The 22,710-nt window shown below is 42.5% G+C and overlaps 2 protein-coding genes across 2 annotated transcripts in view; one reads left to right on the forward strand and one right to left on the reverse strand.

Annotated features, from left to right (window-relative positions):
• Positions 1-809, reverse strand: part of PPP5C (protein phosphatase 5 catalytic subunit) — a 33,983-nt gene extending 33,174 nt beyond the window's left edge. Inside the window, exon 1 of the mRNA XM_078605943.1 lies at positions 655-809. Within this exon, the coding sequence (XP_078462069.1) occupies positions 655-757 (103 nt within the window). The 5' untranslated portion in view covers positions 758-809. The remainder of the gene's footprint in view (positions 1-654) is intronic.
• Positions 810-19,163: 18,354 nt separating this feature from the next.
• Positions 19,164-22,710, forward strand: part of LOC144727253 (uncharacterized) — a 44,759-nt gene continuing 41,212 nt past the window's right edge. Inside the window, exon 1 of the mRNA XM_078605945.1 lies at positions 19,164-19,920. Coding sequence (XP_078462071.1) covers positions 19,811-19,920 — 110 coding nt within the window. The 5' untranslated portion in view covers positions 19,164-19,810. The remainder of the gene's footprint in view (positions 19,921-22,710) is intronic.

Here is a 22,710-nt window from a genome sequence, read left to right on the forward strand (position 1 = left end):
AACAATCATCACGTACGTGGCTGCACGCACCCCCCGTTAGGCCACTATTTAAGCAACCCATACGACGACGGTGACAGAAACACGCGATTTGAACATCGAGAAGCTTTCAATTGAATGAGTCGTTTCAAACCAACAGTCCGTCAACTTTGCAGACTCGTCACAAGGCGGGCGAGGATATTATTAAACATAAAAAAACCCACATTACTGACAGGGGGTGGTCAATGCAAATTGAAAATCATCCGTGTATAACATCGCAATTAACTTCGATATCGCTCTCATAATCCACCCTCCCAAAGTCACAACGTAAGACTCGCGGGGCCAACTTAACCGGCGTAACACGATTACATTTCCTACATCACATGAGCTGGCAGCGGGTCACAAGCCAATCAGACGCGCGTCGATCCTGTCACGGGCCAATCGCGCACCTCGCCGCGTGCGTCACACGCGGCACGCCCACCAATCGGAGCCCCGCGTTCCCACAAGTCGCGCCTATGCGGACCACGCAATACAAACACCTGGGCAAACGCGGCCTGGGCTAGCCGAGGCAAGGGCGTGCGCCGTGGCGGCAACAACCGCGTGCCCCGGCGAGCCGCGACCGCTCTCTGCCTCCCCGAGGGCCACCGCTCATCGCCGGCGTCTCGCCGCAGCTCGTACCGTTGAAGTAGTCGTTAGCCTTGGCCTTGAGGCGTTCCGCCTGCTCGAGCTGCCCGTCTCCCGCTGCCGCCTCCTCCACGCGCGACTCGGCGCTGTCCGCCATGTTGGTAGGGAATAGGCCGGGGGAGGGGTGGAGGGGGGCGCGGGCGACCAATCAGAAGCGAGCTCTCGCGCGGGTGGCCACAGGCGGCCTCTTCCTCACGTGCAGCCAATCGGAGGCGAGCTCACATTCGGGGCAATTTAGGGGCGGGGGCGGTGGGCGGGGCGAGGGAGGGGCGGTGGGCGGGGCGAGGGAGGGGGCGGTGGGCGGGAACAAAATGTGAGTGCGAAAATGAGACACGCGGTGGGTACGAAGATCGACCACGTGTTTTGAATTTGATTTGTTACACGGGAATGATCCCGATTTAGGCAATTTATAAGCGAAATGCGTGGTGCGTAAGCAAGGCAACAACAAAAACACATTGTTGCAGATATTGCCCAACAAGTGAGGTGTGTGACGGTCTCAGACGAGACACGCGAATTGAAAATACCACTGAAAACACTAATATAACAGCAAGAGGAATAGGGACGTAAACACGCGAATCGAACAAGTGCAAAAGTGGGAGCAAAAGCGCCAGAAAAAAAAAATATTAGATGCAGATGCATTTCAAGCCATAAACGAGGTTCGCTTCAAAGGCCTTGACAATAAGCAGAAACTTACAATTAAATATATCAACTTAAACCTTAAAACAATTATCTGGGTGCCAGGCGAGGTCTCGCATGAATGTGGAGTGTGCCCCTTGTCTTTGCTGTTATTTACACGTGCACTCTGCACGAACACTAGCCTTTGCCGGACGATCGGCGTGTTTCAATGTGTTCCAATTCCTCTTGTGCCTGAAGCATATTTAATCCCAGCATTTTGTAACAGTTGGCCAGCTGCAATGGGGTGGTGACCCACAGCAAAGCGGTACTGTCCCCTTCTCTCTTACTCCAGCTGTGACTCGCCAAGTGGCCCCTGCAGTTCTCGGTATTTTCCACAGCAGCCGGTGACCCACCCAATCGTGGCTCCAAAGCCAGCTCTGTTGTTTGCAGCGACAGCGATGGCTATAATCTAAGTTGTCCCGTGGTTGTTGTTGGACTTGCATCCCACTGGGATTTTTTTGCACAGCGTTGGTGTACGGTGCTTTTTTTCTGGAAGACTTTGCAGTTTTTTCCTGGATTTTTCTGTTTGCGCATAGTCACTTTAAGATGTTTTCTTGTTCATGTTTTTGTTTGCTGCGGTTGCACCCGATTCAAGAGCCGAATGGCTCACAGGGCTATACCAAATAAATGAAACTGAAACTAAACTGAAACTCTTATCAGTGATCACTCTCTGCTCCATTCCGCTTTCTTGCCTGCCGATTGAGTAAAGCACTTTCTTCACTAGTATCTCGCTCCTGTGGCACAATTGTTGAATTCCCGTTTTGAGAACTTTTATCTTTATCCCCAGCTAACATATAAATCTCTTCATCTCGACATGGGATCTTTTTAAACTGCTGAGATTCCAAAACAAAAGTTTGAGCTGCGACGATGCATTATTTCTGGAGCTTTTTTTTTGCTAACGTCAAGCTTCCGATTATGTCCTGAAGGGCTTAATACCATCCCTGTCATTGACAAAGTACAATAATTACCAAAATTTCCCCACCCCTTCATAAATTGTAAACAAAAACAACTTTAGAGGCCTTATTCTAGTGGCACTCTACGCCAGTTAAAACACTGAACTCTGTCATTTCCCATTGCTGCAACTAAATTTTAGACCAACACTGGAAGCCACCCAGATATAAACATCAGGCGTGCTGACAATGAGAAGCAATCCAGTGTAGGGCATAGCCTCGGGATTATTTACATACTTTTATGTCTGGTGTCTGTGCTGTCCCACCCTCGGTGACAATGTATTGTGAGATTGAAGGCTGGAGGACCATGAAGTCATACTTTCTCAATGCCGCCGACAAGTCGTTCTGGCATTGACATCATATGCGCGCACACATGCCGGGAAATGCAAAATCACAATTTATCCCTAAATGCTTCGAATGTCAACAATACTCCGGCCATTAACTTACTGAGACCACAGTGGTCGGCTATTAAACTTTGGAGCTAGCTATTACTCTGTCTTGTGCTCCAGCTTCGCGTGCGCACCACGCTGCACACACACAGAGAGAGAGAGAGTTCCAGGAATTGGCGTAGAGTCGTGGCGATGTCCGTTTTTTTTCATGCACCAACAAAGGCTGGGCAAACGACTTAGCCTTCAGGGACAGCATGTCTTGCTCCACTCCCTCTCAGCAGTGCTCAATTGATGTACAGTATGTCACTGTTTTATTATTTACAGAGTATGTACCGCAGCCTCGTATTTTTAACCAGGTAAGAACCCATCGAGATAGGAAGTCCCATTTGTTTTTAAAGGAAGACCAGAAATGATAATATACACAAGTGACACAAATAATCACTTAAAGTTAAATTGTCAAGTTTAAAGTCACAGTGAAGACAACCATAAGCTGCAGTTTTACCACTGTTAATGGTTTGCGAGTGTATTCCAATCTCATCGGTCACACAACAAAGGTGTTTATTCCAGTCACATAATTGGCTTGCATCAAGCACAATCAACATGTGAGCTGACCGCTTTTGTAACTCATGTTTGAGGCTCAACCATTCAACATTTTGGAGATGGTTTGATGTTAGCCCTTCACATTTCTATTGACTCACACTCATTGCCAAGTTGCCATTATTTGGCTTCCACTATGATCTGCAAGCTTGGATTGATCTTACTTTTAATGTGATAGGTCGATATATGTAGTAGTTGTTGGTAGCCGATCTGATACCTTCACCATTACCTTGAATAGGTTCCCTGGCACAGACATTCCTGTCTCCTCAAAACATTATCACTGTGGGGGGTGCGGGGGGGGGCGATATACAATGCCGACACACAAGTCGAGGACAGCTTTTCCATATTACCGACAATATGAATACATCAAATAAATAATATTATCAGCTATGGTCTGACCACTGCTGTATGAAGGCCTCCTAAGCCACTTCTTAAAAAAGAATACGATCTATTGTCCGAATAACGCAAATGGACAATCGTGGCCTTCGGTAAGTCAGAATTTTATCTTCATGAGACACGACAGGTGCACACGTGTTCGTTTCGGCCCCATCTGCCAGTTGTAAACATTTATAACGAGCTTTTTTAAAATTGCCAATACAGGTTCTTTGCCCTTGAGGACCCACCTGCCTAGGCTACATTCAGAGCCAATTAATTTTGTCGGGAGGATCAGTATATGGTGGTCGCAGACTCCAAGATCCATTTTTCTACTCGTATAAAAAGCCTCGCCACCATACTCGACCAAAATTGTCGTTTTATCACCACGTGCAAAATATAACCAAGTCCTGCAATTTAATATCAGGGCTCTACGACACATTCGACCACTATTGAGTCGTGGAAACGCGGTGGCGTATTGCGACAAGTCTCGATTTATTGTAACTCACTATTCGACAGGAGATCTGGCAAAACATTACCAAGCTACAGCGTGTACAACATTGTTTGGCACGTGTTGTGACGGGTACTGCAGGTTTACGACCATGTGCGTTTAGTGCTCGCCAAGTTGCATTGGCTTCCGGTTGCCATAAATGAACCACAAAACCTTGCTGATCTCGTCAAGGAGCATAGACCACTCAAACTGCGGTCATTGTTGCAATGGCTTTTGGCTATCCATCGAATAAAAATGGTCACTGCATCGCGCATTATCAAATGCGCACGTGTGGCTATCTGGAACGTTCTCCCAATATAAGGAAGCCACTGGATTTTTTGCACTATTGAATCTAGATTGAAAACTCATTTCTTTAAAACTGCTTTTTGTGTTTAGTTTGTTGTCCTTCCCCCGCACCTCCGATTCGCACGGTTGGCTACATACGGGACGAAACAAGTTCAACATACATAACTTTGATCCACCCCACACTCAGAGCACATGGGTTCAATTCCAATCTTGCCAGGGCAGTGTGGGCGTGCCACGTTCTTAGGTTTCACTTGATGAAGACATTGGCATGTGCACATGATTATACAATCATAACCACGTGCGAATAGCACGGCTGGTTACGTCTGGTGCAAAATAAGTTTTACATACATGCGCATCAAGGTATGCACTTGTGGTCATGTGTGGTCATGTGTTTGCAATGTGTGCATGTATCCTCATGTTTAGCATTGTGTGTATATATAGCAATGTGTGGTAATTTGTAGCAATGTGTGCATATGTGGTTATATGTGATGGGTGGAGCAGTGGCATAGTGTTTAGCGCACTATGCTAATAATCCGGTGACCTAGGTTTCATTCGAACAGAAGTGATCATCTGTGCTGGTTTTGGGCTTTCCATGGGTCAACTCCGCCCTAAATAATTACCTGGTGTGATGTGGAAATATCGGCACTGGCCTTAAAAGGTAACAGCACTTGCCCCCACAATTTGTATAGCTGCTTTAGGAGCATCTTTGTATTTGGATATATGTGTTAAGGGTCCGTCCATAAATGACGTCACGCACCTAGGATGGTGGGGGTCAGACATTTGTGACGATGTGTGACGAGGGGGGGGGGGTTAGATAAATGTGACGTCACATCAAAATGCGCAACTTTAAATAAATATAGACAACACGTTCTACTTAATTAAATAGACTTTTTAATAAATGTTTTCTCCTACAACATCAGAGTGCAGCACCACAATAAATACGCACTACAATGACAATAGTTTAAAGCGATTGGAAGCGTGTTTTATTTTCAAAATGGAAATATGGTTTTGGGGGGGGCAGAGCTTTGTGACGTCATATTTGAGGGGGGGTCTGACTTTTTGTGACGCCGTGTGACGAGGGGGGGGGGGGTCAAAAATCGTCCAAAATCGCGTGACGTCATTTATGGATGGCCCCCAATACGACCCCACAGCCACACATGATGCTCACAGGACAACTGTGAACACAAAGTTGAATTTAATTACAATAACAAAAACCACAGAAATAACAATAGCAATAAAAGTAGCAGAAATAATCGTAGTTCTCTATCCATGTAGGAAAACCTCAGCTGCATCTCTTAAATGATGGTTAATGGAAATTCCAATTTCAGGAGGACCACATTTCGAAACAGCAAAGCCATAATGGAATTCAGGTCATTCTGACACATTCCAGGATCTTTCAAGGAACAGCCTGAAATGGCTTGGGAATGGCCTTGGGAATGTATCAGATCTGTCCAACAAAGCGTCCAGCCACTGGAGGAACCATTTCCCTTGATCCATTTCTATTCACGTGCTCCGTGGCCTCACCAAACTCACAAGCAGCATATGCCTCCAGGGCCAACACAGGTGGAGATCTAAGCACTGCATCTTACCCGCTGGACATACCACTAGATTTATAAGATTCAATTCCTAGGTATTTACCTATATATAGTGCCGAGAGAAAGTTTGTGAACCCCAATTAAAATTATGTAAATTCCATAGTTTTACCATGATAACCTTAAATAAAAACCGGTATTTTCTTAAATATCCAATAGGATTTATATTACCAAATTACATGCATTTGAAACAACACGGTGTATGAATTAAACAACCAATGAGGAATTAAGGTTCTGGGTAGGTGAAAAAGTAATTTAGCCCTGGTTTCATTAGCTTAATTAAGGGAAAAAGTTGAATCAGGTGTTTAAATAATTAGGTAGATCTTCTTGGTTCTTTCGGTAAAGTCACGTAGAAGGAAAATAATAAAATAATAAAAATAAAACACAATAAAATAATTCTCACGACGTTTCGGCCACAACGCAAGCAGCCGTCCTCAGGTGAAGACCAGGTCTGTCTCCCCGACATTTTTATTATTTTATTATTTACCTTCTACGTGACTTTACCGAAAGAACCAAGAAGATGAAAGATCAGAAACTTTGTGAGTTTGGTCTTCACCATACAGGTGTGTGTGGAAACAAGTCATGCCATGAGCAAAATAAATCTGAGGACCTCAGAAAAAAAGTTATTGATGCTCATCAGTCCGAAAAGGGTTATAAAACTCTTTCTTAGGATTTGAGGCTCCAGCCTACCACTGTCAGACAGATAGTCTACAAATGGGGAAAGTTCAAGACCACAGTCACTCTACCCAGGAGCGGGCGTCCTACCAAAATCTCTCCAAGAACAAACCTGAAAATCATCAAGGAATTCACAAAGAACCCCAAAGAAACATCCAAAGTTCTGCAGTCACTATACCCAGGAGCGGGCGTCCTTCCAAAATCTCTCCAAGAACAAACCTGAAAATCATCACGGAAGTCACAAAGAACCCCAAAGAAACATCCAAAGTTCTGCAGGCCACTCTCACTTTTGCTCATGTGAGTGTTCATGACTCAACTATCTGAAAAAGAATGAACAAGAATGATATTCATGGAAGGATAGCAAGGAGAAAACCACTGCTCTTCAAAAGAGCACATAGATGAGCCACAAGACTTCTGGAACAATGTTCTCTGGACAGACGAGTCAAAGGTAGAACTATTTGGCCTCAATGAGAAACGTTATGTTTGGTGAAAACCAGACACTCCTTTCGAACAGAAGAACCTCATCCCAACCATCAAGCATAGTGGTGGGAATGTGATGGTTTGGGGCTGCTTTGCTGCCTCAGGACCTGGACGGCTTGCCATTATTGCCACAACCATGACTTCTGTATTGTATCAGAAGGTTCTAGAGGAGAATGTCAGGCCATCCGTCCGTGAGCTGAAGCTGAACGGAAGGTGGGTCTTGCAACAAGACAATGATCCTAAACATACAAGCAGATGTACAGATGTCTGCAGAATACATTCTGCGTTTTACAATGGCCTAGTCAAATTCTGGACCTAAATCCCATCGAAATGTTGCCGCTCAAGGGGGTGTCACCAGTTACTGAATCTAAAGGTTCACATACTTTTTCACACATGGTTATTTAATGTAGAATTACTTGAGGATAAATACATGTTGAAAGAGTGTAATGTTTCTTTGTGTAATTTGTTGAATCAGGTTATCTTTATTATTAGGACTTAGATTAAGATCTAATAACATTTTAGGTTTGAAATATGTAAAATATGTGAAAATATTTTCTTGGCACTGTAACATCCTGTGAGTCGACCTGCATGGGGGATACTGTGATAGAATCTCTCTGTGTCTGTCCCAAAACTAAGCCATGGTTCATTTTCTTTGGGTCTTTCGGTAAAGTCACGTAGATAGGTTTAAAGAAAATAACAAAAAATATTTTCTTTGAACCTATCGACGTGACTTCACCGAAAGACGTAAAGAATATGAATTCCTGCAGTCATGAAAGCTTTAAGTCAAGATATAAGCCATGGTTCTAAACAGTGTAGAAACCCATGCTACAATGCAGAGACTTGAATACGATGACATAAACCTTTATTCAAGGCATCATGTTTGCAATGACCACAACACAAGTAGTCAAAAAAGCAAACAAAAAGAAGCAACTCTGATAAGGATGATAATATGCACTGTCCTTGAAGTTGATTGGCCCACACCCGAGACGGCTTTCTTTAGAGCCTAGTCCCCATTGGTGTAGGGCCAGATGACACCAGAAGGCGTACAACTCAAACACAGTGCAATATCAGAGTATTGAGAGCTCGGGGTAAGCATTTACACTATGAGATCTCTTTTACCAGTGGCAAAATATGATAGTAGGTTTTTACCCTTTTAACTGGTACAAAACTGACACCTTTATTCAAGGCATCATGTTTGCAATGACCACAACACAAGTGGGCCAATCAACTTCAAGGACAGTGCATATTATCATCCTTATCAGAGTTGCTTCTTTTTGTTTGCTTTTTTGACTACTTGTGTTGTGGTCATTGCAAACATGATGCCTTGAATAAAGGTGTCAGTTTTGTACCAGTTAAAAGGGTAAAAACCTACTATCATATTTTGCCACTGGTAAAAGAGATCTCATAGTGTAAATGCTTACCCCGAGCTCTCAATACTCTGATATTGCACTGTGTTTGAGTTGTACGCCTTCTGGTGTCATCTGGCCCTACACCAATGGGGACTAGGCTCTAAAGAAAGCCGTCTCGGGTGTGGGCCAATCAACTTCAAGGACAATGCATATTATCATCCTTATCAGAGTTGCTTCTTTTTGTTTGCTTTTTTGACTACTTGTGTTGTGGTCATTGCAAACATGATGCCTTGAATAAAGGTGTCAGTTTTGTACCAGTTAAAAGGGTAAAAACCTACTATCATATTTTGCCACTGGTAAAAGAGATCTCATAGTGTAAATGCTTACCCCGAGCTCTCAATACTCTGATATTGCACTGTGTTTGAGTTGTACGCCTTCTGGTGTCATCTGGCCCTACACCAATGGGGACTAGGCTCTAAAGAAAGCCGTCTCGGGTGTGGGCCAATCAACTTCAAGGACAGTGCATATTATCATCCTTATCAGAGTTGCTTCTTTTTGTTTGCTTTTTTGACTACTTGTGTTGTGGTCATTGCAAACATGATGCCTTGAATAAAGGTGTCAGTTTTGTACCAGTTAAAAAGGGTAAAAACCTTCTATCATATTTTGCCACTGGTAAAAGAGATCTCATAGTGTAAATGCTTACCCCGAGCTCTCAATACTCTGATATTGCACTGTGTTTGAGTTGTACGCCTTCTGGTGTCATCTGGCCCTACACCAATGGGGACTAGGCTCTAAAGAAAGCCGTCTCGGGTGTGGGCCAATCAACTTCAAGGACAGTGCATATTATCATCCTTATCAGAGTTGCTTCTTTTTGTTTGCTTTTTTGACTACTTGTGTTGTGGTCATTGCAAACATGATGCCTTGAATAAAGGTGTCAGTTTTGTACCAGTTAAAAGGGTAATAACCTACTATCATATTTTGCCACTGGTAAAAGAGATCTCATAGTGTACGATGACATAATTTTGGATACGATATGTTTTACTATACTGTGTTTATTCACGCGAGTTGATGTACAATATATCCCAAAACGTATGCTATATATAATCGTCATCCACGGCCAATCCTCTGTTGGATGAAGTCCTCCCCAATCCACCACCATCTTTCATGATCCTACGACATCATAATCCACATGGCTCCTGCACACAAGCTGATGAGCTGATTTCATTGCTTGCTCCATCCCCCCACCCCACCCAGGGGATGTCATATGCAACAGTTCCATTCCATATTTATATCTAATATATTGTGCCCTGGGATAAAATACGTGAAAAACTAAATACATACCCAATAGTAATTCTGGTTTGGCAATACAATATACCTATATTGTCCTCCATTTTGTTGTTCTAATCCAGGGGTCGGCAACCTACGGCTCCGGAGCCGCATGCGGCTCTTTACGGGCTGCTTCTTGACGATATGTACGTATGTACAGTATGTACTCAGTTGCATTGCGGCTCTTGAAATATTGAATTTTGTACCGAATTGGAAAGAAAAGGCTCTTCTTGTTATTTTGGTTGCCGACCCCTGTTCTAATCTCTTCCAGTTAACTTCTGACCACCCCAAGCTAATAAAACCGTTGGCCCTGTGAAAGTGTAACAGTCACCTGTAAATAAATTATAACATGTTAAAACAGCACTGGCCTCCGAGATTATTTTACGTGCCTGAGATAGAGCAGTTGTTCGTACGCGACACGCGTGCGTTTCCCATACACCCGTGCCAAACACCTGTTGTGTGGAAGTCATTGTTTTGTGGGAGTATCCCAAGGATACAAAATTCACCAGCACTCCCTGAATTAATTCCTTATCCCTGCAAGCCTGCAGTGTCCTCATTATCAAGACCACAGTCTAGATGTAAGGGAAACCTGCACGATGGCATTGATGTGACCGGGTGGTTTTTTGTTAACCTGTACGCACTTATGGAAAAAAACTATCGGTGGCCATGAGTAGGAATTGCGCACCTTGTTATTTATTTGGTATATTTGTCGTTATGTTTAATTTTTCGCAGTGTGCAGTACAGTTCTTCGGTGTGTTTTATAATCGCGTAAATTGTCGGGGGAGCTATACGGCAGAAACCGCAAAAAACCCACACAACGTGTGATACAACAGCAAATGGGAGCGATTTGTATGAAATACAAATTGGTCGTGAAATCTAGCATTAAACAAAACAGCGTATGGTATTTTTGAAATAAAAAATTACTTGCTCACTCCACTTCCAGCAAAAGGGCATCCACTAGAGGTTCCTTCAGAGGGTGTTTTGGCCTACTCTTTCATGCTGGTCGGACCCCACCACACACAAGTTGCCGATCCACTGTAAATGGTGGACGCACATTTATACTGCTAGGTGGACAGAGAGGTGAGGGCATTTAAGAAACTCGCGCCATTGCTTCAACTGCCACGTGCCTCGAGATCGAACCGGTGACCTCTGGATGTCAGGACCAGTGTGCTGACCGTTTCACTGTGGCAGCATTCTAATAAAATGCACAGACTATAAAGGTTTTGGGACTCCTGCGTATTTCTGTGTTCATTGTTTTCACTGTGTACTCGTGAAAATTTAGTCCCACTCAGTTAAAACGTAATGCCTGCAAAATAAACTCCACCAGGCGATAATTTTAGTTCTGAATTTCCATTCAAAACTCTTGTGAGCAAACATACCGTAACATATATTCATGAATACTCAATCAGCGTGCCATGTTTAATGCCATGTCTAAGTGAGCCCATAGTGGCTGTTGTGTCGCATGACTGAAAATATACAACACAGTTCTTGGTTTCTTAACATCACTGGTGTGAATTACAAGGCATAAATGAAACATTTAAAGTGAAAAAAGTACGACTAAGTGTTCAATAGCTGGCGGGCAAAGTGTGTGCTTGCAGACAACAAGTGTTGCTATGGGATGTTTATGAAACCTTCAGCATTTTGTGTTGGCAGAATATTAATAATTGAGTCCCTCTCGTATTTTGGCGAGACTTCTATAGGCACATTACAATGTTTACTCAATATTAATCTCACAACTGGGATTGCTTATGTCTACAAAGTGGTGTTGTTTATCAAAATTCAATCTCCAAGCCTCCTCCCACATTATCAACTGGATGGGAGTTTTAACAACTTTCGAACCGAGTCGTTTTTTTAAAGGATTAAGAACTGTTCCATGTTCTCACAGTGCAATTTAATTCATGAGAAAGCTTCAAAGTTTATTCGCAATTAAGAAGCAAGGTTAAAGTGGCTTCAGTGAAATAAAGATGCACTTTTTTCAGGCTTCAGTGATCAGTGTGAGAATATCTACAGAATAATTTAGGGTAAAATAATTGGTTATGTCTAAATGTATATTCCCACACAAGTAAGCAGTACAACTCAACACACTAGTGAACAACATAGTGGCATGAAACAATACATAATTGGTGACATTTTGGGCAATGGCCCTTTTCCGTCGTGATAAACAGGCCAGAGGAATACAGTGATAATAAGAGTTGGAGATTGCACTTTACACCATAGGGCCGAATGAGATTACATTTGAAAAATGTAATTTGAAAAATGTAAGTAATGCTGATGTACAGTTTTTAAATAGTTATCAAAGATTATATGTTGAGAACCAACGCCTGCAATAATCAAAAGTATTACTCCTAGAAAAAGTTATTTATATATATATATAAAAAATGAAGTTATACAATGTTACTGGCACAATGCATCATGGGAAGTACATTTCTGGGCTCGATTACCATTTCAATGTAAAGATTTTAACTGTCATGATTGTCTGAGGCAGAGGAGTCTGGGAATTAAAATGTGGAGAACTATGAGACTAATTTCTGGGCCCTAATACCAATTCAATGGAAGGAATTTAACTGCCACGCATTTCTGCAATAGAGTCAGCAGTAGAAAATGTGGTATGGAACAGTTTAACTTTTCTATGTCAGGGTTCAGTCTCTACCAAGGGTTGTTCGATGACAACCAGGAAAGTGGTAACCATTTTCAGACTATCACAGGTTCTAAAACTTAGGAACAAGTAACCAGTTTCGGTGGAATTCTATCAATGAATGCACCAATTGACACGCGCGAATCTACAAACGGCACCATGGCCCTAGTCAATTTGCACTTGCTTCTCAGTTAAATGGTAAAGGTGGCTGTACCTTTACCTTGTATTCAAAAACTGGTCATCAGAACACATTTTTTTAAATTCTCATCAGGCCCCATGGTGTAAAAGTGAAGTCACCAACTCGTCTTCGGCCTTTATATTTGTTTGCCATAAAAAGGGCATTGCCAGAAACATAGCAAATTATATATATTATATTCAGGCCCCATTGTTATTGATGAATGTATTGAGGTTTTTTTGTGTTGTGTTTGTACACCACTTCCAATGCAACATCACCAAATAATTTGTACAATGTCTTCATGTGTGTATGTGACGGTGGTTGGCTGTTAGAGGCAAGGTCGTGATGGGGAAGTAGTGATGTGGTAGGCAGCCATGGATGGGGAGGGCATTGTGACTCATTGTGTAACCGGAATATTTTCATGTTTACGCTATTGCATAAAATATGAAATTTGACATTGCAATATTTTCAAACAACGTGTTAGCAATTTGAACTTCCTAATGTGACAAACTATACAAGGACTGTTTTCTTGGAATTTCTCTCACTTGATACAGCTATCGTGCTGTGACGGTTCCACCTGAAGACGGAAGCTTGTGTTGCCTCCGAAACGTCGTAATTTTTATTTTATTTTACTTTTATTAATTTAAAATTTTTACCTACGTGACTTTACCGAAAAAACCTAAGAATATGACGCCAGGAGTTTGTGCGATATACAGGGTGCTTCAACATTTTTTTTTTACACTTCTGAGACGGAAGCTTGTGTTGCCTCCGAAACGTCGTAATTTTTATTTTATTTTTATTAATTTAAAATTTTTACCTACGTGACTTTACCGAAAAAACCTAAGAATATGACGCCAGGAGTTTGTGCGATATACAGGGTGCTTCAACATTTTTTTTTAACACTTCTGAGAATTTGCAACAATATCACAAGAAATGTGTCGCCAGGCTCTGGAGATCACCTGGAGAAGATTCCAGGCACGTGTTGACAATGATGACGAACAAGTGGAGACTCTTTGACTTTTAGAAGCTATTAACATTACATTTGTTATCATGTTACAGTGTATTATCCATTATTTTCCCATTAAAAACGATAGTCCCATATAAGTGTTACTTTTTTTAAGCACCATGTATTCCATTTTGGATAATACATTGATGAAGAAGATAGGGATACCTTACAGGAGGAACTGAAACCGACATGATTTCAATACCCATCTCTGCTACTCTATATTTTAACGTCACGTGGAACAAAGATGCCGCCTGTATTCTTAGGTTCTTTCGGTAAAGTCATGTAGATAGAAATTAATAAAATAATAAAAAACACACAAGTGGTCGTCATCAGTCGTCTGATGACGACCACTTGTATTGCGATCGAAATGTCGTGATTTTTTTTAATGAATTTAATTTATGTTTCCTGTAGTTTCCAATAAACACACGTGTCTGAACCATTACTTCAGAATCCTCGAAACCCTAATGTCCTGACTCTCCTGAACCAAAGGCTTAAGAAGGTCCTTTGAAGTTAGCTGTTCTCTGTTCTGGGTATGAATTCTGAATATCAGTTTCATTTATTTTGCATAGCCCTGTGAGCCATTCGGCTCTTGAATCGGGTGCAACCGCAACAAACAAAAACATGAACAAGAAAATATCTTAAAGTGACTATGCGCAAACAGAAAAATCCAGGAAAAAACTGCAAAGTCTTCCAGAAAAAATGCACCATACACCAACACTGTGCAAAAATCCCAGTGGGATGCAAGTCAAACAACAACAACAAGACAACTTCGATTAAAGCCATCATTCTAACTCCGTACTACAACAAACAAACATGGCCAAACCAAAAAACTTTTCGAAATCACCAAAATAAAGCCATAGGCAATGTAACAGTGATCATAGGAACTGTGACGAAAAAAAAAACGAACGTTGTGCACTTTTCTCAAGTGGCCCACCGATCTAATAACGCCTATAAATGAGTTACATTGGTCCCTCGGTTTTACGATGCCATCGATGAACGATATTTCGTTGAACGATTTGCCCTTTCTGGGGGGTGTGCGAGAGACATGGCCAGACTTTTTTTTATAAGGTAAATAATCTAAACACAAATTACGCACGGGCACGTTGATTACAACTTACTTCGTTTCATCAAACCCTACGTGTTTATTTACGATTGAGAAGAACCCAAAGGGGTGCAAGGCTGCAGTAAATGTTAAGAACCCATTGCTCTCAATGGCACAATTTTTGATTGACGAGTGTTTAGGATATAACGCGGTTCCCGCCAATTTCGGCCAATCGGAGCCCTCCTAAGTGGACTCGGCGGCAGACCTCAGCCAATCAGCGACGTCCTTTCATGAGCGTTTTGAGTGTAGTTTGGTGCGAAGCTTTTCAATGTTTGGTGGTGCGTTTCTTATGAAAAAAGCTCTCTTGAATACTTACATTTTTAAACTTAAAAGTTAAGTAAGATCAGTAGCAATGGCCCCTTAAAATGAATGTGAAGAAAGCCTAAGGTAATACTTTATTTTATTTTATGCTCTGTTCTTGCACCTTTTGAATGCTCTCTTTATTCATTAGTTATCCACGTTTCTAATAATAGTAATGCTTCAATGTGTTGTTATAACGTTTATTTATTAAAATTGCACGTTTAAATATTGTAAGCTTTGTATTTGTGGGTGAAAAGGGTCAACGTGCGAACGGCTTGGAACAAATTAAGCCTTTAACGGCAATTTCCAATGAACTATAATTTATCGTGGAACCGATGTACATCGTTAACCGAGAGGACCGCTGTATTCAATGACAAAAAAACCGATCCAGAGTGTTTCCTAATACGGCAACAATGTACACGGAGAAGCACCGCCAACATTGGGCCATTGGCAAACGCTCTAAAGCTCTGACGCTGTCTCGCGGGGTCAACCCGCGATAGCTCGACGGACTTCATATGCGTGAAGGTGTGAATTGTATTCGTTCGGCTATTGTTGCCATGTCCAACGTTTTCGGAAGTTCATATGAAACTGCATCAAACGTATATTGGTCAAGCTCGATGTAAACGTTCGCACGTGCGTACCTGTCAACTCCTTATCAGTGTCCCCTATCTTATTACAGACCAATTCAAGACCGCATTGGTCACCCCCGTACCCCTTATACATCTCAACGTGCATACGTGCATCCTTACAAAGTCCCATCACAAGAGAGAAACACAAACAAATAGACACATTGTATTTGTCCGTATTGAAACGGCTGTACGACGTATGGACCTCAAAACTCAATTTCCATCGACAAAAATACGGGGTAACCAGTATGGGTTTCACAGGTATGGGAGTGTGGAGCAGAGGAAGCGCATCTGGAAATGACAGATTCGATGATTGTTGGCATTAGCCAAGCCAGTGGGTCCAATCGTGCCCAGAGACAGAGTTGCAACAGTGAGCATTGGTGACTGTCATCTACTGATTATGTCCGAATGAGATAAGAACCGGTCCACAGATTTCTATCAGTGCATCACTGCTGCTGCTGTCTGTTACATTTAGCAACATTTTATTTTGATGGTGATCTAATACAAGAGGACCACAGTGTACTTCTTCAGGAAATGTCGATTTTTTTTTTGCATAGTGCACGTATGCTTAGTGCTGCAGTATTTACACGTGTGTATGTGTTGTTTAGATATCCACGTGCACTGTGAGTGGTTGCGAGGTTTTATCCGCTAGAGGGTGGGAGATCGACTTAATTGGAAGCGCATTACGTCCAGTTCAAACTGAAGTACTCAATAAATCATATGCAGGATGTTCTTTGTAAGACAAGATGGATTGGTCGGAAACTTATTTGAGCACCATGGACAAAAATCCACACGTGTCAAGTCACAGAGAGTAATTTGATTAACCATACGATTTACATGTTCTTAACGGTGTGGCAGTTAACATGGTTAACAATTATTGGCGACTGATATCTGAACAATTCATGCCTGGCACCACCACTTCCATCAACTCGACTAACCAGCGTGGTGAAGTATCGTAATGCTACTTCCCCCCATAACCAAGACGCGGCAAGGAGAGGCCTTCAAGAATTGGTAAATTAAAATGTTCAGACTGTACAATAAAATGGTTTAAGAGCTACCTCTCAGACCGTTCTAAAAAGGTTTAGCGGTAACATATCATCCAGAAATATTAAAATAACAAAGGGAGGTCCCGTGCTCGGTTCAATTCTGTTCTCATTTAAAAATCTTGAACTAATCACTCAGAATAAAAAAAAAATTCTTATGACACTCACTAGTATCGGGTAAATCTCCAAACGAAGTCAAACAGAACCTCCGACACGATTTCGACTTAATTCAACATCAATTGCTATCACTAAAATTGCTCCTAAATTCCCCCCCAAAAACGAAAATCATACAATTTTCTTCCAGCAAAAATCCAGTTTTATTCCCTTCACCTGTTACGAATATCAGAGACAACAAACGGAGTGATTCAAATACTTGGGTTTACTGATTGATTCAAATCGTATATTTCAAGTCTATATTGATCACTTCTCAAAGAAAATGAAAGCTAAGCTTTTTTAACGCAGAAACAAACATTGTTTTCCCATTCGATTGCGCTGCAAATCGATGTGTTTACCTTTCCTATACTTTTCACTCCGATCGTTTTTTAGCATTGTTTGTTGTTGTAACTCTGATCTGGATATATTTAAATTGTATTGAGGGGCTGTGTGTTGTTGTCTTGGTGTGGTCTCGGACTGTTTTTTTGCTGTTGATTTGTTACCTTGCCCAAACTTAGGAGTTGGTGTACTTATGCAGTTTGAACTTATATACTTTATATTTTACGTATTTATTCGTGGTGATTTGCTTATCTTTCCTATTGTTTGTTGTTGTGACTTTCAGACCCGCCCCGACTGAAAAAGCGCTTCATAGCTCATCGGATTTCTCCAGGATAAATAAAGATTCTGATTCTTATTCTGATTCATCCACGAGTGCATTGGCAAAGGACCATCAGTTATTCTCTTTGAAGAGTCATTTGGTGGAGTAACGAGACTGTTGGATTGCTGGACACGGCTAGCAGCGGCGTTGAGTTACATCTAATAATGATAATATCAACTTGTAATCCGTACAGCATTTGCGCACTCTCACCGACAGAGAACGAGTTGGAGGTACGAATGGAACTACAGATAAGCAGGAAGGCAGCCACGTGATAATCAGAATCAGAAGATGTATTTTTTCTGGAGGAATCCGATGAGCTATAAAGCTCTTTTCCACAGATATGACACTTTTATATGAAGGTGTAAGCAGCCAATTCATGAGTGTTTATATGTCAGAGGAAACCAACTTACCCAGAGAAAACCCACGCATGCGAGGAGGAAACGCTATCCTACAGAGATGCAACAGGTGGGAGTCCACATTTTTCCCTACCGTTCCTCCTGGCAAGCCAGGGTGTGGCTCCAGGATACCCACAGGAAGGGAGTTTCACAGCATCTGTGTGGTCCACCAACCCTCGCTGCCTCCACAGTGTTGGATTATAGGCTACGTGTGTAGCCACCACTGCCCGGTTAATGTCTGAACCAGTCCTTCATCCCGCCACCCTTCACCTACCCGCACTGACCGACGTCGTGGATTGTCAAGGTTGATGTTACAGTGCAGTATGCACTTGTTCTGGTTATAGGTTTAAATGTATGTATGTTGAACTTCGATCGCACGTATTTAGCCAGCCGTGCTCATCTGAAGTACAATAGCCACCGGTGCGGCTATTGTGCCTTTTTATTGTTTTTACTGCAAAAAATAATCGCAATTTTCCATTGAAAAATCATAATTTTGACACTAAAATTGTATTCAATACCTTACCATCAACAACGTTCAATAGAGCGTGGGCACGGTAAATGCACATTGCATTTAATAATTACATGCATCACTGCTTATTGATAATGTGTGTGTGAAATGCCAATGTGAATTTAAACTATTCCCAGGCATTATTAGCACACTGTCAAAGCAACAGGGCCATTTTAAACATTTGAACATGTCATGCTAATCTTGAATCTTGATTTGAAGCTTTCGTGACTGCAGGAATCCATACTCTTTGTTTTTTTGGTAAAGTCACGTAGGTAGAAAAAATAATAGATCAAGAGGTTTTGATTGCCACACCTGAAGACGATTGCTTGTGTGGCGATCGAAACGTCGTGATCTATTTTTTTTATCTAGCTACGTGACTTGACCGAAAGAACCAAAGATTATGTCATGCTAACATTACATGTCATGGTCTATCACAAAGAATTTACAACAGCAACAAAAATCTTGGGAAAATAGCATATTGTTTTGAAAATAACAAAGGCCCCCCATATAGACAACACAGGCTGCTTGGGCAAGTGCTGTTTCGTAAGCGCCTACAGTGGCGCATGAGGAGGGTGGTGTGACCAGGAACCGTGCCTGGTTTGCCTTTGTCTCTACCGTGATTATGCTCCATGTAACTCAATAAAGGCATTAGTTGACCTTGGAGAGGCCCCAATCCTGGTTCGTGTAATCACCACTGATGTCAGCCATAGGCAGCGATCAAACTCAGACCACTGGGTTCGTAGCGCAGTACTCTCTGATCGCCACGCTACCGCTCTCCGCCTCTTGAAAATAACACGCACATACAAATTCAACATGCACGGACCTTGACATAGACATGAGCACAGATTCCTTGCAGGCGCATACACAGACAATACAGACGTGAAAGCAGACACACATGCATACACACGCGCGCAGATAAGCGCAAGTTCCAGTGCTTGAAATGAAGCACATCTTTGACAAGAAAAGTACCTTTTCTGACATTGAATGATTAATTTGTATCTGAACAGCTTGGGCTCTTTCTTTATCTCAGCAATTTTATTGCCTAAAAACGTGGGGAAGCAAGACGTGTGTTTTTTTGTGTGTTTGTCCAAATTGATGAGACTTTAAAAAGGAATTGGGTCCTGAAGAAGGACCCCACGTCCTTGTATCCCCCTGAGCAGTTCCCTCCTTAAACGGATAGGGCACCCAAGGACGGGGTGAGATTTAACATCACAAAACGTTCGCCTCTGCTGCAGCAGGTACCCCCGCTGTGAAGGTGTCTTGTCTGGGCTCGGCGTGGCACGCCACGATTCCCCTTAATATTCTTCAGCCCTGCGACGACGCGAGGCATTCCCCCCCACGACCGACGATGATGAAGCACACCCATCTGTTAGCAGCCGTCGCCCTGCTGCTGGGCTTGCTAACGCCGCGGGGAAATGGAGCGCCTCTGGGAAATGGACCGCAAGCCACCCTTTTTAGGTGAGGTGTGGTCCACCCTGTGTGTGTGTCAGCGTTGTTTTTGTTTTCTTTGACATAAAAGCATCCGTACATTTGTGTTTTGTAGCTCTGTCCCCAGGACACGGGTTTGTGTGCAAAGGGCACGGTAACTTTTGGGAATCTCAACGGATTTCCACCAAGCTTTGGTTTCGGGGAGACGGCAGTCAGGGTTGGGGATGATATTACGGCGATCGCATTCAGAAATAATTTTCGCTGTGCGCCTATGGTTGAGAAATGTGCTTCTTGGTGATTTGCAGGTGATAGCCCTGTGTTTCAATTTTCGTCTGGCATGAGCATTTAATGCATGTGCCTTTTTCTGATGGACTATTAAGAACAAACGTCAACACGCTTGTGACAAATGTGTCGAGTTTTTGTGCTTGTTAATCGTGCTTGCGCAGCAACGCAGTCGCATCACAAAATAATTTGATGGACTATTCGATCTTTCATTTGTGTATTTCTTATTTCGGATAAAATGTTTCTACATGCATTTTTAGGCAAAAATATCTAGGTGTTTTACAATATTACAAAGTGGTTTTTATGATGCCTCTGGAAGTAGATGGAGAATTATTTCACTGATGAGGGTGATGATAATGCCCCAATTCAAATTATCTAATTGAATCCACACGGAGCACACGGAGAGCCGTCATCTCTCTTACAAAACAAACCCGAGGGAAATATTTCTCTGCCTTGGACTATTACTCCACTTTTGCCTCGAATTAGTAAACTGCATTTGGTACAGAATGCAGCAGCAGCCAGGATATTTACTTCATTGTTTACATCTTCTGGAACGAATTACACTTGTACTCCGTGACCTGCAGTGGCTGCTTGTGGCTTGCCAGATCAAGCTTAGAGTTTGAATATGATTTATATTGCACTAAATTATTTTTACTCCCACCTCTGATTTCATTTAGAATCTGATATCCTCTGGATTGGCACTTCTTTTGGGACATTACCTTTAAACTGGTTCCCACGGTTGCCACCTGCTCTGGCTTTCTCAGGATCGTCCTCTTTTTGAGGTAGCTGTTCTCCTGGATATTGTACCGGTTTTTGTCAGTAATAATAACAACAACCAGTCTCCATGTATTGGGCCAGGCGTAATCGCCATCTTAGCAGAAGGACCAAGACTGGAGTTTCGGGGCAGCTGAGACACGTCTTGGGTCTGATTTTGATAGGGTGCTGAAAAAATGGCCAGTAGTTTATGTTCGCTTGTTTACCTGGGCTTTCTGTTAAAGGAAAGAGTGGCGGGTAAGATTGTTGTTCTTTCATAATTTATAGAAGGTGCTTTGAGGCTCAGGATGGCAAACTTCCTACTCTATATATTAAAAAAGAACTGTAAATAAAAAATATAGCTGCAGTTACATTATCATGAGTTACAATTAATCATAAATAGCATTGATTTGAATATAGGAGTGGTACAGTGGTGCATTGGGCTGCGTGCTGAACTAATGAGTCTGGCCTCCCTGAATTTGATTCCGGGCAAAGACTATCCCACACTGACCAGTGTGGTAAGGATGGCTTAACGGCGCTATGATTCTGAGTCGTTGGCTCTCTGGGAGGAACCTGTGTCCACTGCGAGCGTTCTCCGAGGATATGGGTGCCATCGACACTCTGTCTGCTGAAGACAGCAGCTGGATTTACAACTGAACATCTGCGAAAAAGAGCTTTATAGCTCATCGGATTCCTCCAGTACAAGTAAATATTCGGAGTGTCTCTCTGATGTTGCAGCACACAACACGCTTTCACTCGCCCACCACCACCATCACCACACACCGAGATTCTCCAGAAGATGATGGGCCTGTAACTTGATTATGTTTAAAAATAAAACATAATAAAATACAATTTCCACGACGTTTCGGCCACAACGCAAGCAGGGGTTAGAGGAGGAGAGCGCCTCTCCTCCTCTAACCCCTGCTTAAATATACGCTGCCAAGCTTGGTGGTGTTCATTCGGACGCTGTCTTTCCGACAGCCCTGTTCTTCACCTGAGGATGGCTGCTTGGGTTGTGGCCGAAACGTCGTGAGAGTTGTATTTTATTATGTTTTATTTTTATTATTTATCATTTCCCTTCTACGTGACTTTACCGAAAGAACCAAGAAGAGGAATTTCAATAACGATTTAGGTGAAACCCTTCACAGCGTCTCCTCCAATGAGCATTGATTTTTAAGAGAATTCATTTGGGCATTTAGGCACCTCCACCCCTCTTCCCTCCCCTCCCTTTTAATGCCCCTCCACCTCCACCATCTTCCCCTAGAGTAGCGTTCTTCCTTGCAAGGCCTGCGGGCCACTGGCAGCCCCTGGATTGTTTGTTCAATAAAATATATATTTTTTTAAACTAACGGTTTACAAAACTCATACGTTGAGGTAAATTCAGGGCCATTGGCCGATTGCTTTTGCTCACAATCACAGAGCGATAATGCATATGTACATGCGCATTCAGACAGTGGTGCGTGAAAGTGTTGTTATCAAGCGCCGGCAAGTTTCGATTGTGTGCGTGGTACGTCAGTGACAGTGAAAATGAGAGTGGAGTGTATAGACGACCACACATGCCAAGAATCATTCAATGTTTCTGTAACAACCGCCACATATAGGTGTCAATTATGTGACGTGAAAGGTAAAGGCACAGCCCTGCAATTGCTTGTTGCCCACGCCACTGCTGGTGCCTCCATTTGGAGGGAGCTCTGGAGAACTGCTTCGAGGGTACTTTGGCCGACTCTCCCACACTGGCTATGCCGCCACATCCCCATTGTGGTGGCATCATTGTGGAATGGATCA

The sequence above is a fragment of the Lampetra planeri genome, chromosome 25 (genome assembly GCF_965212315.1).
Source record: "Lampetra planeri chromosome 25, kcLamPlan1.2.h2, whole genome shotgun sequence".
Taxonomy (NCBI): domain Eukaryota; kingdom Metazoa; phylum Chordata; class Hyperoartia; order Petromyzontiformes; family Petromyzontidae; genus Lampetra; species Lampetra planeri.